This window comes from Callospermophilus lateralis, chromosome 19 (genome assembly GCF_048772815.1).
Source record: "Callospermophilus lateralis isolate mCalLat2 chromosome 19, mCalLat2.hap1, whole genome shotgun sequence".
Classification (NCBI taxonomy): Eukaryota; Metazoa; Chordata; class Mammalia; order Rodentia; family Sciuridae; genus Callospermophilus; species Callospermophilus lateralis.
The window spans coordinates 27,205,994-27,220,293 of NC_135323.1; the positions used below are offsets into that span (position 1 = coordinate 27,205,994).

The window sequence follows — 14,300 nt, forward strand, 5'->3', positions numbered from 1 at the left end:
CTGGGGTAAGAGGCCACTGGATCTGGTCTTGGAGTCTTGGAGTCCCTCCCACCTCTGGAGCGACATGTGGCTCGTTACCGCCACCTGGTGGCAACCAGCAGACAAATAGGGGACGGAGGACCGGGCTCATGTGGCATCTCTCTGATGCTCATCCTAGGTGACTGAAAAGTCCCTTGATAGGGTCACTGGCATCAGCCTGATGGACAGTTGGCACCCTAGGAAAGGACAATCTGGGCTTTTCCCTGACCCTACCACCTCTGGCCTCTGCCACCTCCTTTGTGAACTGCAGGCAGGTGGGTGCAGAAGGGCCTCCACTCTCCTGCGGGACCAAGGTCAGACTATGCCTGCTTTGGACAACTTGAAGCATCAATGGCCAAGGGCAGGTGACCAGAACCTACACCACACAGTTCCCACTGGCTCATCTGCATTTTCCAGCAAGTTCCAGCTGGTGGCCGCTGACCCTCCTGCCTACCTCTGACTGCTCTGGCTCGGGTGCCCCTGCTCTAGCCACTCCCTGGGTCCCTCCCTACAGGTGGGGGTGGGCAGCAGCTCAGGAACCTGCTTCTCCCCCAGGCCCAGGCTAGTGGCCCCCGACCCTGGCCTCTGTCTTCATCCTCCTGTCCCCTGTCCCTTCCCAGAGCTGCGTCTCTACTCACCTTGGTATCCCAGGGCTCCCAGGGCCCCTCCGTAGGCCTTGGGGGGCTTTCCTGTGGAGGAAGGGTGGGATTGGGGAAGGGCTCTCCCAGCGCCCCTGCTGTGTGCCCAGCCTGTCCTGTCTCTGCAGGTGGCAAAGACCTCCTGTGCCAGCCTGCCCATGCCCTGAACCTGTCCTCCACAGCCCAAGCCAGAGGCCTTTCAGTGGCCTGGCCCTGGAGGTCTGGCCACTCAGCAGGTGCCTCAGCCCATCCCAGTCAGACCCCTGTGTGCTGCCTGGCCTCGACCTACCCATGGGACAGTTCTACTGTCCCTTCCTCTGGAACTTATCAGTCTCTCCAGTGAGTCCCTTGCTCCAGAGTGATCCAGGTCCCTGTCTTGCTCCGATGGCTACCCAAGGGCTTGGCTCCTATCTCCTCCTGGGGCTCCCCCCATACCAGAGGACCTGCCCAGGGCCATGGCCACACTAGCCACTCCCTCTACTCCAGGAAAGCAGCCCTGGGACCCCAGACAGGGGACATCTGTTATTGCAGACTCACCGCCGACTCCCAGGCCCCCGGCGCCTCCACCTACAAGGCAAGGAGAGGGGCTGAGGGTTCCCGCTCCCGGGAGCCCACCACACCCTCCCGGCTGGTGAGGCTGGCACAGGGTATGCAGCGGGAGGGGCTGATTCTGGGCTTCTGCCTCAGCTCCCTGTGTGACTTTGGAGCGGTCCCTGGCACTCCCTGAACTCAGTTTGCCTCATGTGGAACATGATGGAGAAGCCATCTGTCCCCCAAGGACCCCAGAGGCATGAAAAGTGGCTTAGAAAGGCCAATGTTTTCCCTGTCCTTGGAGAGGAGGGAGACAGCACGGGGATGGGGCGACTTTGTGTCGGTTTGGGGTCTGGCCTGGTGTGACCTGGGGTCGTGGGGTTCAACCCTGGACACCGGCTCAGCCCTTCTGAGCAGGAGCTGAAGCAGGGGAGGAGGAGGGACCCGGCAGAGCTCAGGACAGGGCCGGGGCGCGGCGCCTGGGTGTACCTGGGAAAATGGGAGACAATCCGAAGCCAGGTCTCGCTGCCACTCCTGCAGGGGAGACTAGGGGTTGGCGGCCGGGGGGAGGCAGGCCCTGGTCACCCAAGCCTGTCTGGGGCCGAGTCTCCCCGTCACCGCGTGCTCCCCTGCAGCCAGGCAGCTTCCTCAACTAAACGTGTCCCCACCAAGTGCCCTGATGTGACACCTCTGAACTTCCCGGCATTGCCTCAACCCTGAGGCCTGCCATTGGCCCAGGGTGTGTCCTGTCTTGGAGTGCCCTGTCCACCCCCAGCCTCGGGTCCTCTGTGGATGTGGGCTCCATGAGCCCCCTCTGCTAGAGCAGAGCCAGCCCTACCTCCACCTGGGAATGGCCTGGTGGCTCCTAGGACACCTCCAAGGCCAGCAGCACCTGAGGAGAGGGCAGATGGGGGTCAGGACCAGGCCCACATGTGGGCACCCTGACACCCCTCTGTCTCCATTCTGGGGCCAGGATTTGTCTTGCACCGACCTTCAGGGGAACCCTGAGCAGGAGGGAGGCCTGAGCCAGGGTGGGGGTGACGGCAGGGGTGAGGGCCACTAGCGGGCCTGCTGGAGGAGGCCAGCAGGGACAACTCACCATATTTGGCTGCTTTAGCAGCTGCAGCTGGGGACACACCTGGAGAGATGGGGCACGGGGGGATGAGGAATTCAGGCCCTGACTTGTCCTCCCACATCCAGCCACCCTACCCCCCGCCATCCAGCCTTTCAACAGCCTTTACTAAGCTCCTGCTGTGTGTCCCATCCTGTGGAGCCCACAGGGAGAGTCTTGCAGGCCAGTTTAGGTAGGGGGACCCAGTGACCACCCGAGAGAGAGGAAAATGTCATCAGGTTGGCCATGGGGGCACAGACTTGGAAAAGTAATTTCTCTCCAGACTTTGATCTCCGTGTCTGCAAAATGTGCCTGACCCCCCCGCTCCAAGGAACTCCCACTCGTGGTGGTCAGTGGGTCGGAAGAGAAGGAAGAGGACGGTAGGTGACCTCTGCTGCTGGGTGGCCTGGCTGCCCCTTGCCCAGCCCTGGTCTGCAGCCTCAGGGGCCCGGTGGGGAGGGCAGGGTCCAGGGGCAGATGCACTGCAGGGTGGGGGAGGGGGAGGCGTCCTGGGAGAGGGGACAGCCTGAGCAGTGGAGTGGCTCACGATGTCATATATGCAGTGCTCTAGAGGGACTGGGTGACCTGCTGAGAAACCTTGTCAAGCTGGTTGAGAGTGAAATCCGACCTGGCTTCAGATTGTGTTCCAGTCACCCAGGGGCACCCAGGTGCCCTGTCCCTGTCCCTTGCTCCGCTGGGTCCTCCCTTCTCCTGTTTCACCTTGCTGCTCAGGAAGGCTGAGCAGTATCCGGCGAGGGGAAGAAAGGCTTGTCCCTGTCTGTCTGTCTGTCTGACACACATGTGCCACATGCTTGCTGACTCTAGAAGAGTCCTCACCTCCAAAGCCAACGCCGGGGACGGCTCCTCCGGCCCCAAGCCCACCGACCCCCAGTCCTCCGGCTCCGAGCCCACCGACCCCGAGGCCTGTGGAGAGAGCAGATGTTGAACCTGCAGGTCAGGGAGTCCTAGCAAAGTCTGCCTGTAGAGGGACGGTGCTGTCCCCTAGTGGACGGAGCCTGGACCCCCGCGGGGGCTCCCCACGTCCCGTGCTCACCGTACTGGGCGGCTTTGGCAGCAGCCTTGGCAGCAGCAGCAGAGGCGGCAGGTCCGGCCCCTGGGGACACAGCGGGAGCTCAGGGAGGAACTGTCCCAGGTCCCTGCCTCTCTCCCTGCCAGCCCTTCCCGAAGTGCGACTCACCTGCCACGCCACCTGGGACTCCAACTCCACCGAGACCCCCGACGCCTCCCAGGGCCCCAGCGCCCCCTGCTCCTGCGGAGAGAGGGTGGAGGATCAGCCCCCCGTTTCTGGAGGATGGGCCTCCCTGACCCAGGGACACAAGGGAAGCAGAGAGGTGGCCCAACCCATGTGACCAGTGGGAGGAGTGTGGGGAAGGACTGTCCCTGAGCCCTGGGCCCGAGTCCTGGCTCTGCCCTCAGTGAGGGGGATCCCCCTCAGGCCTTGGTCTCTCTGTCTCCAATACAGAGTGGACAGGCCTTCTCTCCCTGGACCGTGCTGGGAGCCTACTGGAGTGACAGTGTGGCTGTGAACGTGGCCGACTGTGGACTACTTGGTCTCAGCTCTTGACAGCCCTGGGTTCAAATCTTGGCTTGTCCTCTTGACATGGCTGTGGCCTCTCTGAGCCCCAGAGTCCCTATGCCCTGCAGGATGCCCTGCTTGCCCTCTGGGTGTGTGAGAGTAGGGCACACCCGTTATGCACTCTGTAAGTGCCAAATCCTACGGTTCGTGTGGGTGGCTTCTGCGCATGCACAGGAGTTCACAGGGGCTCCGTGAGTTTTATCTAGCTCATTGTGTCATGACAGGAAAGGCAGAGCCGGCTATGCCCCCCATTTTGCAGATGAGAGGGTAGAGGTAAGCAGGGGTTAAGCAGTGTGCTCGTTCCACAGGCAGGACACAGCTCAAGAGCCACCGGAGTCCACAGCCGCCCCACTACACCACCCACCACACTGCTCCGTTTCCCTGGCGACGTGGGTGGACTCAGGCTGGCTGAGCAGCCCGTGAGGAACAGCAGAAGGGCCCTGGGTTCCCCGGGGCCGCGGCGGGTGGGGCTGAGGAAGCTGGGATTTTCCGAAGTGGAAACTGGCCCCAAGGGGACCGATGGGGGCCAGTTGGCAGATCCCTGGTGGAGGCCCCTGCCTGGCTCCCAGGAGGCCAGGAATGCGGGGGCACAGACATGGGTCTGGCCAGGCGGGACGTCCAGAGTGCCAAGTGGCAAGGCCAGCAGCTCTGCCACGTCCTCGAGGCTGACAGGAAGGCAGGGAGGGGGGCTGGGGGTGCCCGGAGCAGGAAACAGACCCCTCTGCTCTGGCCAAAGGGTGGGGAAGGAGGCGGAGGTTCCTGCACCCAGGGCTCAAGAAACTGTCAGGGCCAGAGGGGCCTTGGTTCCTGTCCCCTGGGGGGTTTTGTTTGTCACAGGGGATGGAGGCACCACAAGCATTTAGTGGGCAGGGGCCAGAACTGTAGCTGCCAGCAACGTGACCTAGGCACTGCCTCTTTCTGTCCTGCTCATCAGGCCTTGTGCCGTCAGGCTGGCGGGGTGGCAAGAGTACCGCTGTGGTGTGGCAGGGACGGGGGTGGGGGGGTGGGTCACACTCACCATATTTGGCAGCTTTGGCAGCGGCCAGAGATCCAGGCACTGGGGACAAGGGAAAGGGGGATCAGCAGCTGAGCCCCTGCCTGAGGCCCTGCCTCCTCCTCCAGGGAGCCCACCCTGCCTTCCTTGGTCACGTTGCTTCCTCAAAGCCCCGAAGTCCTGACCCTCCTGCCAGGAGTTCTCGCCGCCAGATATGGGGCTTACTATCTAACAGGCCATTGCAAATCTGATGTGGGGGCCTGAGGGCTGAACTGTGCTTCCTCCTTCCACCTGTCCCCTCCTGTCCCCTCCAGGCCCACTGTGGCTGGGCACCACGTGGGGCTCAGTCACTACATGGTGAAGAACTGGAGTTCCTAGTGGCCCTCTTGCCGTGGAACATTCCTGAAGGCCTGGGGCTGGCCTACCCCTGCCCACCGACCCTAGGACTCCTACCTCCTTCCTTGGGGGGCAGGTGGGCTTTTTTGAGGTCTGGAGCCCTGTCATGGCTCCCTCTGAAACCTGGCAGCCTGGAGACCTCTGCCTGGCTTTGCCTCCCCCTGGGATCCCAGTTGTCTCTGACTGCCCAGGAAAATCTAATGGAGGGTTCACTGTGCACCTCTGGGTGCCAGGGGAGCTGGGGCAGTGCTGGGAGGAGGAGGGGTCTCCTGCTTTTGAGCTCAGGGGGGCAGTTTCTGTCTAACCTCTAGAAACCTCCTCACCTGCACCAGCTCCAAATCCAGGAACCCCGGCACCAGCTCCAAATCCAGGAACCCCGGCACCAGCTCCTAATCCAGGAACCCCGGCACCAGCTCCTAATCCAGGAACCCCGGCACCCAGCCCAGCAGCTGCCTCTGTGGGGACATGGGCAGTGGGACTGAGCCCTGCCTCCTCCTCCAGGGAGCCCACCTGGGCAGCAGGCAGCTTGACCCTTTGGAGATGTCCCACCCTGAGAGCCGAGTCCAACCCCAAGGGAAGGGCCCCCGGTGGAGCAGCGACCTCCTCCATGGCTCTGTCCCCATCTCCAGACTCCCTACCTTTATCTATAGCTCTGTGGCCCTGGAACAGTCTTCCTGAGATGGCCACTGACCACCAAGTCCAGCCCATCCACAGGCTGGAACCTGGGGTTGCGGTGTAGACCCCACTTCCTTTCCTGCCTTGCCTACTGCCCTCCCATCTCGAGTGAACTCACTAAATTCTCCCGACAGCCTTCTGCACGAGGCGGGCGCTGGGCTGCTGACTCCCCGGCTAGAACCCCAAGGTCACTCAGTTTCTTTCGGACCCAGGATTGGAACCCAGGACTCTCTCTCCCTGAATCTGTGCTTTTAGGCCCTCCGCCTGCTCTCTTGGGGCCGATGATGCTGCCGGATGCACAGAGTGGGTCTGGTGTGTGTGTGGGGGGCCTGGGCCCTCTGGGCATGGGGGAGAGGCGGGCACTCACGGTACTGAGCTTTGGCGGCGGCTTTAGCAGCGGATTTGGCAGCAGCGGGTCCTGCTCCTGGAAGGAGGGGGAGTTCAGGATGGTGCCCATGAGGGCTGCAGGGGACCCCCAGGCTTCTCAGAAACGACACTCACCCGCGATACCACCGGGGATAATGCCACCAGGAACTCCGACGCCACCAGGAACCCCGACGCCACCAGGAACTCCAATGCCACCAGGAACCCCAACACCACCAGGAACCCCAACTCCACCAGGAACTCCACCGACTCCAGGGCCCAAACCTGCAAGAGCACCCATAGCTGCCCAGGGCCTGGCTAACCAAGGCCTGAGCAAAGAAGAAGGAAGGTGCTGGAAAGAGGCCTGGGTCCAGAGGCAGGGTCCGTGGGTTCTCGCCCCAGCCAGGGCAGACTGGCCGAGAGACCCTGGGCCGGACACTTCCCCATGATGAGTCTCAGCTTCCTCCTCCCTAATACAAAGTCTGTGCAAGTTCAGGAGATCAAGGCCTTTTGGGGGACAAGGACCCCTGGAGCCTGGAGAGTGACAGGAAAGGGAGCACTTTACTAAAGATAGGCAGACCTGGTTTAAACCTCTGCTCAGCCGCCATTGAGCTGTGGCCGTGAGCAGGGTCCTAAGGCTGGGGCCTCTGTCTCCACGTCTGGCAGAGGGGCTGAGTAGAGCCGGCCTCCTGGGAGCCAGGAGGTCGGTGAACCTGGAGTTAGAACCTTCTAGGGCCTCACGGGCCATGGGATTCTGATGGGAAGAAGAAGGATCACTGGCCGGAATGCCACCACTGGCCACTTTCAGTAAAGTGTGTGTGCCTGGGCCTGCCAGGGTGGCCCTCAGAAGGTAGCAGGAAGGACCCCAGTCACAGCACGGAGCCCAGAATCCGGGCCGGGTTCAGCTGGGGTGGAGGACGGTGGGAGGGGGTGCTCTCCAGGGCCATCTTGAGCTGCTTTCCCAATGTCACCAGCCCCCAGAGCTGATCAGAGGAGCCAAGGTGAGGAGAGCCCCCACCGTCAGAATATGACAGACCTCTGAGCAGGGGACCTGAGAGCAATGCTTTGGAACAGGGGTCGGGCCCTGGGGGGCACTTACCAAACTGGGCAGCTTTGGCGGCTGCTTTGGCGGCTGCAGCTGCCGGGGTCCCGGCTCCTGGGTGGGTGAAGACAGGGAATGGGGAGCCATCCCCAGCCCCGCTGCCCCCTCTGAGCCCTCCCAAAATCCCCCACAGAAGTTTCTCCTGAGCCACAACCTTATGCTGGAGACGGGGACGCACACGCAGGTCCAGCCTGAGTTCTGAGGTTGTGAGGACCACCCCTGGCCCCCGGGCACCTCCCTGCCCTTCTTGGGCTTTGGTGGAGCCCTGACAAGCAGCCTGTGAGAATCCAGCCTGGGGCCAAAGTAGTGATTGGAAAGGGGCACCATGATCCTCTCCTAGACCTACCCCAAAGGATTTGTGGAGCTTTCTACTTTGAATGCAGGTAATTCTTTAAAATCCTGAAAGCTCCAGGATCCAAACTACTGCAGGAAATGAATTGCTTTTTAATTTAATTTATTTTTAAATTTTGCCGTGCTAGGGGTGGAACCCAGAATCTGATGCCACCAAGCCAGGTGACATCCCCCAGCATCCCTAGGCAGGGAGGGGCCTTGCCAGGGATCAGCAGGCTGGGCCCCATGGAGGGCTCTTCCCTCTGGGCTACTTTGGGGAGATCATGGTCCCTCTCCGCCTCTGGGCTCAGCCATCCCATCTGTAAAATGATGCGGATGCTTCCAGCCACCTCCAGGGACCCTTCTGCGAGACAAACCAAACCCGTCTCTCAGTGGGGGACACTGCTCACCTGGCACCCCTCCGGCTCCTGGCACACCTGGCACTAAACCTGGCACTGCACCTGGCACGGCACCTGGCACCAGCCCTCCCAGGGCTCCAGCTCCTCCAGCACCTGGAGGACAGAAGAGTGTCCAGTGCTCAGCTCTTGGGGAGCAGGAGGTGGGGGAGAACAGGGACTGGGGGTGGGCAGGGCAGGGCCACTTACCGTACTTGGCAGCTTTAGCCGCAGCGGCTGCTTGGGCTGCAGCTACAAGGGAAGAGGGGACAGACTCTCAGACCCCATCTCAGCGGGCAGAATTCTAGCTCCTGGCCCCAAAAGGCACCAGAGTCCTGCCCTGTCCCCACTGTCTCTGAGCACACTGAAGTCCAGCCCACACTCCCTGCCCACCCTGCAGAGCCAGCTGGGGAGCCCCACCTCCCTCCACTAGAGAGAACTTAGGCTCACGGGAAAGGCCAGCTCCGGGGACACCTCCAATGCCAGCACCGGGGACACCTCCAAGGCCAGCTCCGGGGACACCTCCAAGGCCTGCTCCAACACCATAGCCAGGAAAGCCCCCAGCACCAACCCCGTATGTGGGGATGCCTCCAACGCCCACTCCAGCTCTGGCCCCTGCAGAGGGAAGATAACCAGGCGGGGAGGCACCTCAGGGAAGGAGGACAGGAGGAAAAGATGTCCACTTCCCCAACGTCTGGTCCTCAAGGGCAGGAAACAGGGATGCCTGGGCCCCTCTGCCTCCTCCACGAAGCTCAGTCCCCCCTTGACTTCCCTCTTCTCTGAGCACTTGGAGAGGGCTCCCTTTGTGGGGGAGAATGAGAGCAGGCTCATCCCCAGGCTTGGGCTCCTCTGAGGGGGTCTCTCTCTGGGGAAAGTCATTCTGGGACTCTCTCAGCCTATGGCTTCATGGTGGGAGACCACTGGGAAGACCCTCACTCTCCTGGGGCCCGCCCCCTCCATGTCCCAGCTCTGCCAAGGACCTGCTCTGCAAGTCTGAGTAAGCAGACCAGAGCCATTTGGTTCAGGCAAGTAGAGGCCAAGACAGGGTGGGCAGGATACTAACCATATTTGGCTGCTTTGGCGGCTGCTTTGGCAGCAGCAGCTGGTGACACGGCCCCTGAAAAGATCAAAGGGACACAAATGTTCAGGAGAAAATAGAGGAGAAATGCTCAGCGCACAGTCCTCTCTCCACCCACCTGTCTGTCGGTCCATCTTCTTTCTCTCTATCAAGTCAAGATAGAGTTGCTCAGCCATCCATTCACCTGCTGTCCTACTTCTATGTCTGTCCATTTGTCTGTCTATCCTTGGACCTCAGTCCAACTACCTATCACCTACCTGTTCCTCTATGCACCCACCCATCCATCAACTTACCCACACACCTGCCTACCTACCCATTCAGCTAACCATCTGCCCAGCTGTCCATTTTGCATTGGCTGGTCCACACTTTCACCCACATATCTATCCATCTGCTCATCCAACTATCCACCCACCCCTCCAATCGTCCATCCATCCATTCATCCAATCATCCATCCATCCATCCATCCATCCAACCATCTGTCCATCCATCCAACCATCCATCCATCCATCCATCCAATTATCCATCCATCCATCCAATCATCCATCCATCCATCCATCCGTCCAATCATCCATCTATCTATCCATCCTTCTAACTACTTTAGTCCCCCAGCTGCCTATCTATCTGTCTTTTTATCTATGTATTTATCTTTCCATCCAACTTTTTTTAATCTATCTATCTATCTATATATCTATCCATCCATCCATCCACCCATTCTTGCATCTGCTCATCCTTCTACCCAATCACTCCTTCATCCATCAATTTGACTGCTCATCTGCATGGCCAATATGTGACCACCCATTTTCCCACCCATCCACTCACCCATCTATCCACAATTTACTGAGCACCTACTCAGCTAAGTGTTGGAAACAGAAGTGAAAAAGGTGTGATTCTTGCCTCTGGCAGCACAGCAACAGCCAGAAGGAAAATAGAAGAGCTGGTGCTGGTGGCAGCTCGGTGGGAGGTTGTTATAGTCCAGGGAGGGAGGATGAAGGGGTGAGGCAGAGCCGAGGGTGTGGACAGATGAGTGAGGTCTTGGGGAGGACCCCAGAATCTCAGCAATAGTCTATTTCTCTCTCACACACACGCACATGCACACACAAGGAGCAAGTCCAGCTTACCTGGTACACCCCCGATGCCTGGACCCCCAACACCTGGGACCCCAACACCTGGGACTCCAACACCCGGGACTCCAACACCTGGGACTCCGCCAACACCTGGGATCCCAACACCTGGGACTCCGCCAACACCTGGGATCCCAACACCTGGGACCCTAACTCCTGGCCCACCAGGCACTAAGCCCCCAGCAGCTCCTGCAAAGAAAAAGGATTGTTCTTCTAGCCTAAGCCTTGTGGGGGCCTCTGAAGACCCCCAAGAGCAGGGGTGTAGGGGAACTAAAGGGTAAGGGTCTGAGTGCAGGATCGCTCAGGTGGGTTGGCATCTGCTCGGCATGGATCCAGCTCTTCAGAGGTTGGGAGGAACTCTGAGAGCCTGAAGGACTAGCAGGATTGGGTCTGCGGCTGGGAAGAGCATGATTGATTTCTAGAGCAAGATCTAGAACTACCAGCCGTGGGCACCTCGGCCATTGGACCGCCCTGGGACATGGGGGCAGTGTGGGGATGGGTGGGGAGGAGCCAGTGCTCCCCAGGGCCCCTTATGCATTCAATTCACAGAGAACCAGGAGATGGCACCCCAGGTGCAGTGACCAGAATGGGCAAGTTCAAGGAGTGGGCGGGGAGAAGGAGGCTCCCCAGGTGGACACAGGCAAATCCCTCCAGCTACCCAGGACTGGGTCTCCAGAGCCCACAAGGAGACTGGGGCAGGCCCTGTGCCCTGGACCTGCCATCCGGGGTCACTCACCGTACTTCGCAGCCTTGGCGGCTGCCTTTGCAGCAGCAGCAGCAGCCGCAGGAGTCCCGGCCCCTGGAAGGACAGCCACAGAGGGTGAGGTCCTTTGCCTGTGGCTGCTCAAGGCCACCTGCAGCCCTGCTGGACCTGACAGTACCTGCAATGCCTCCAATCCCAGGAACCGCACCAGCCCCGCCAGGAATGCCGCCACCTCCAACACCAGGGATGACGCCAGCTCCTCCAGCACCTGGTGGGACAGGGCCAGTGTGTGTGGCTCCTCAGGGTCCCCCTGGGGCCGCGCAGGAAGGTCTCCAGGAGGCTGGCATTGGAACCAGCACCATTCCACCCCGGGACTCGGCCCTGGCACCTCGGGCTGCGCTGCGGGGGCCCTGCCTCGGCTCCTGAAGCCCAGTGGGTCCCTTTCCACACACTCATTAAGGGAGTTGGACGTTTCCGGACAGATCCAGCCCTAATCACTGCCACATACTGAGAAACCACAAGCCGCCGCTCCCTGGGCCAGAGGGGCCCCCAAAGGAATGTTCGAGGCTTCCTTTCCCTGTGTTCCGAAGACCCAGCCAAGTTCGTCATCCGAGTGCCTGGCCGCCCGGCCCTGGCAGCCCCTTCCTGCCTGCTCTCCGCTCCCGCATTCCAGTCGTCCCCACCAGCCCCTGCTGGCCTCTGGGGCCTGAGGGGGGCCTGTGGGGGCCCCAAGGGCAGGTCCCCCTCCCCACATTCTTGTCCCCCAGGCTGGTGGGAGACATCTTCTGGCCCACCCTAGAAACAGGAAGGGCTCCCTGGGGCTGGGGACAGAGGAGGGGACTTCAGCCCTTGTGGTCTGACCCTGAACTGAGGGTTTCTTTGGCAGGGGACAATTGCCCACCCTGCCCATGGCACGGGAATGGGATGTCCGCGCCATACTGCGGCAACGCCATCCAAGAGATCCGGGCTTGAGGAACGCGTTAAGGTTTTATGGTATGCATTAAATGGATGCGAAACCATTAAGTTTTAAAAAAGCTTGTGTAGGTCCCACCTCAAACGGTCTTTCTGACCACCGAGGCACCCCCCCGCCCTGCTCATGCTCCTCCTGCCTCTTTCAACCTGGAGGCAGGCTCCTCATAAAGTGTAAGGCTGGAGTCAAACATCACTTTCTCTGGGAAGCCTCCCCGATTTGCCCCAGGTAGGAACAATGTGTCCCTCTTCTCCATTCAGCTCCTATGACAAGGCCAACCTCCTCCACTAAGCTGCCACTCGCTGCCCCCACCTCTGAGATGGATGGGTGGAGGGACAGAGGGACAGAAGGAGGAAGGGACATAGAGGTGGATGTAGGGAGGGAGGGGGGAAAGGTGGAGGGCTGGGTGGGGAGGGACAGGAGTGGGAGGGATGGATGGATGGATAGATGGATGGATGGATGGATGGATGGATGGATGGAGGGATGGATGGATGGAGGGATGGATGGATGGATGGAGGGATGGATGGATGGAGGGATGGATGGATGGAGGGACAGAGAGATAGATGGGGGAAGGGAAGTAGAAATGGAGAGAGGGAGGGATGAGGGATGAGGGAGGGAGGTTGAGGGCTGGGTGGGGAGGGAGGAATGGATGGATAGATGGATGGATGGATGGGAGGATGGATAGATGGGTGAAGGGACAGAGGGATAGATGGAGGAAGGGATATAGAGATGGAGAGAGGGAGGAATGAGAAAGGGATGTGGAGGGATGGGTGGGGAGGGGAGGTGTGGGAGGGATGGATGGAAGGAGGGATGGATGGACAGGAGAGGGATGAGTCGAGGGAGGGATAGATCAATGCGGGCCTGGGGGCCACTGGATCAGCTGTGAGGCGGTTCTCAACTGTAAGGGGGTGCTGCGGGTGGGTTGGGGGTGGCTGAGGACCCCAGAGGTGCTTACCATATTTCGCTGCCTTAGCTGCTGCCGCTGCGGCCGCCTGGGGGCCCACTCCTGGGGGAGGACAGGGATCGGAGGGGAGATTCTGAGAATGGTGCCCACCTGCTACCAGGCGCAGGATGACCCGCCCTCTGACACACGGGTGAGGAGGGGCTTTGCGGCAGGCAGAGCCCGCAGGGCTGGAGGGACACTGGCCAGCCACAGTGACCAGGGCCCCTTTGCCTGGGAGTGACCAGGCTGCCTCACCTGTCCCCGTTGGGTAGCCGGCCTTGCCCGCGGCACCAGCCACTCCTCCGGGTCCATAGCCTGTCAGAGGACAGGGCTGGTGTCACCCTCACCCAAGCAGACTTGGCCACCTCTGCCGTCCCTCCCCTTCCCTGCAGGGTCCTGCCGCCCTGAATGTCCCTGTGTCACCCCCATCAGGAGTGAGAACAAATACAAATGGGCAAGTGGCCCTGGGATTCCCACTGCACAGAAGAGGACAGAGGAGAGGACAGAGAGGAGGACAGGCTCTCGGAGGTCTCATGAGAGGGAGAGGCCCAGAGCGAGGCCCAGGCCAAGGCCACATTTTGTGCTGTGTCCTTTGGAGATCCCCGTTCCAACAGTCCACCCCGCTGCCCAGGGCTGGGCCAGAGGCACCCTCTCCGGGCCCCTAAGGCTGGAAGCCCACAAGGGCGGACTCACTGAAGGGCGCTTTCCCATTGGCGTAGGGCAGTCCGTAGCCACCTGAGGAGAGAACAGGGTGGGCTCCAGGGCTGCCCCCCTGGGTGGACAGACCACCCTCCCCCAAGAGCCCTGTGTGGAGGAGGGAGGACTCCCTCCCCCTGGGTCTGACGGGACATTCCTCCCCCTGCAAGTCCAGGGCCCACCTGGCCCTGAGTTCTGAGCATCGTCCTTGGGTCCCTCTCTACGGGAAGAATGCCACTGGCTGATAGCCGAGGTAGGGGTGGCCCTGCGGGTGACTTGATGGTGAAGGGTTCTTTCCCAAGGTGTCCAATACCGTCGACACAATGGCTCTCCCTCAGAGCTTTGGGTCTCTGTGTGCGTGCGCACTCATGCACAGGGACGTGTGCCTAACGTCTGTGGCTGGGTTTCCCCAGGTTTTCTTTGACTGGTGACCAGAAGTGACTTCAATACCACTCCCCACCCTCCCACCCCAGGACATCTGTGTCCCCCTAGGCTGAGTCTCAGCAAGTCCTTCCTCCTGAAGCCCCCCTGACTCACCTGGAAGCTTGGGTGCCTTGATGGGGTATCCCAGTGGGACCCCAGGCTGCTGGCCCCCAAAGGGCCCGACCCCTGTGGAAACCGAAAGCAAATCAGGGCCCA

The 14,300-nt window shown here is 60.8% G+C and overlaps 1 protein-coding gene across 3 annotated transcripts in view; it reads right to left on the reverse strand.

Moving 5' to 3' along the window:
• Eln (elastin) overlaps positions 1-14,300 on the reverse strand; it is a 29,928-nt gene that overhangs the window by 1,894 nt on the left and 13,734 nt on the right. Inside the window, exons 13-36 of one of the 3 annotated variants that reach the window (XM_077105947.1) lie at positions 14,199-14,270; positions 13,659-13,700; positions 13,221-13,280; positions 12,978-13,028; positions 11,231-11,320; positions 11,086-11,148; positions 10,347-10,538; positions 9,214-9,267; positions 8,601-8,765; positions 8,361-8,402; positions 8,166-8,267; positions 7,423-7,479; positions 6,462-6,608; positions 6,328-6,384; positions 5,609-5,740; positions 4,914-4,952; positions 3,497-3,568; positions 3,353-3,412; positions 3,136-3,222; positions 2,287-2,325; positions 2,026-2,079; positions 1,677-1,721; positions 1,194-1,223; positions 657-707 (exon numbers count right to left, since the gene is read on the reverse strand). In XM_077105947.1, the coding sequence (XP_076962062.1) occupies positions 657-707; positions 1,194-1,223; positions 1,677-1,721; positions 2,026-2,079; positions 2,287-2,325; positions 3,136-3,222; positions 3,353-3,412; positions 3,497-3,568; positions 4,914-4,952; positions 5,609-5,740; positions 6,328-6,384; positions 6,462-6,608; positions 7,423-7,479; positions 8,166-8,267; positions 8,361-8,402; positions 8,601-8,765; positions 9,214-9,267; positions 10,347-10,538; positions 11,086-11,148; positions 11,231-11,320; positions 12,978-13,028; positions 13,221-13,280; positions 13,659-13,700; positions 14,199-14,270 (1,803 nt within the window). The remainder of the gene's footprint in view (positions 1-656; positions 708-1,193; positions 1,224-1,676; positions 1,722-2,025; positions 2,080-2,286; positions 2,326-3,135; positions 3,223-3,352; positions 3,413-3,496; positions 3,569-4,913; positions 4,953-5,608; positions 5,741-6,327; positions 6,385-6,461; positions 6,609-7,422; positions 7,480-8,165; positions 8,268-8,360; positions 8,403-8,600; positions 8,766-9,213; positions 9,268-10,346; positions 10,539-11,085; positions 11,149-11,230; positions 11,321-12,977; positions 13,029-13,220; positions 13,281-13,658; positions 13,701-14,198; positions 14,271-14,300) is intronic. The other 2 variants (XM_077105948.1, XM_077105949.1) reach the window with 2 other exon arrangements.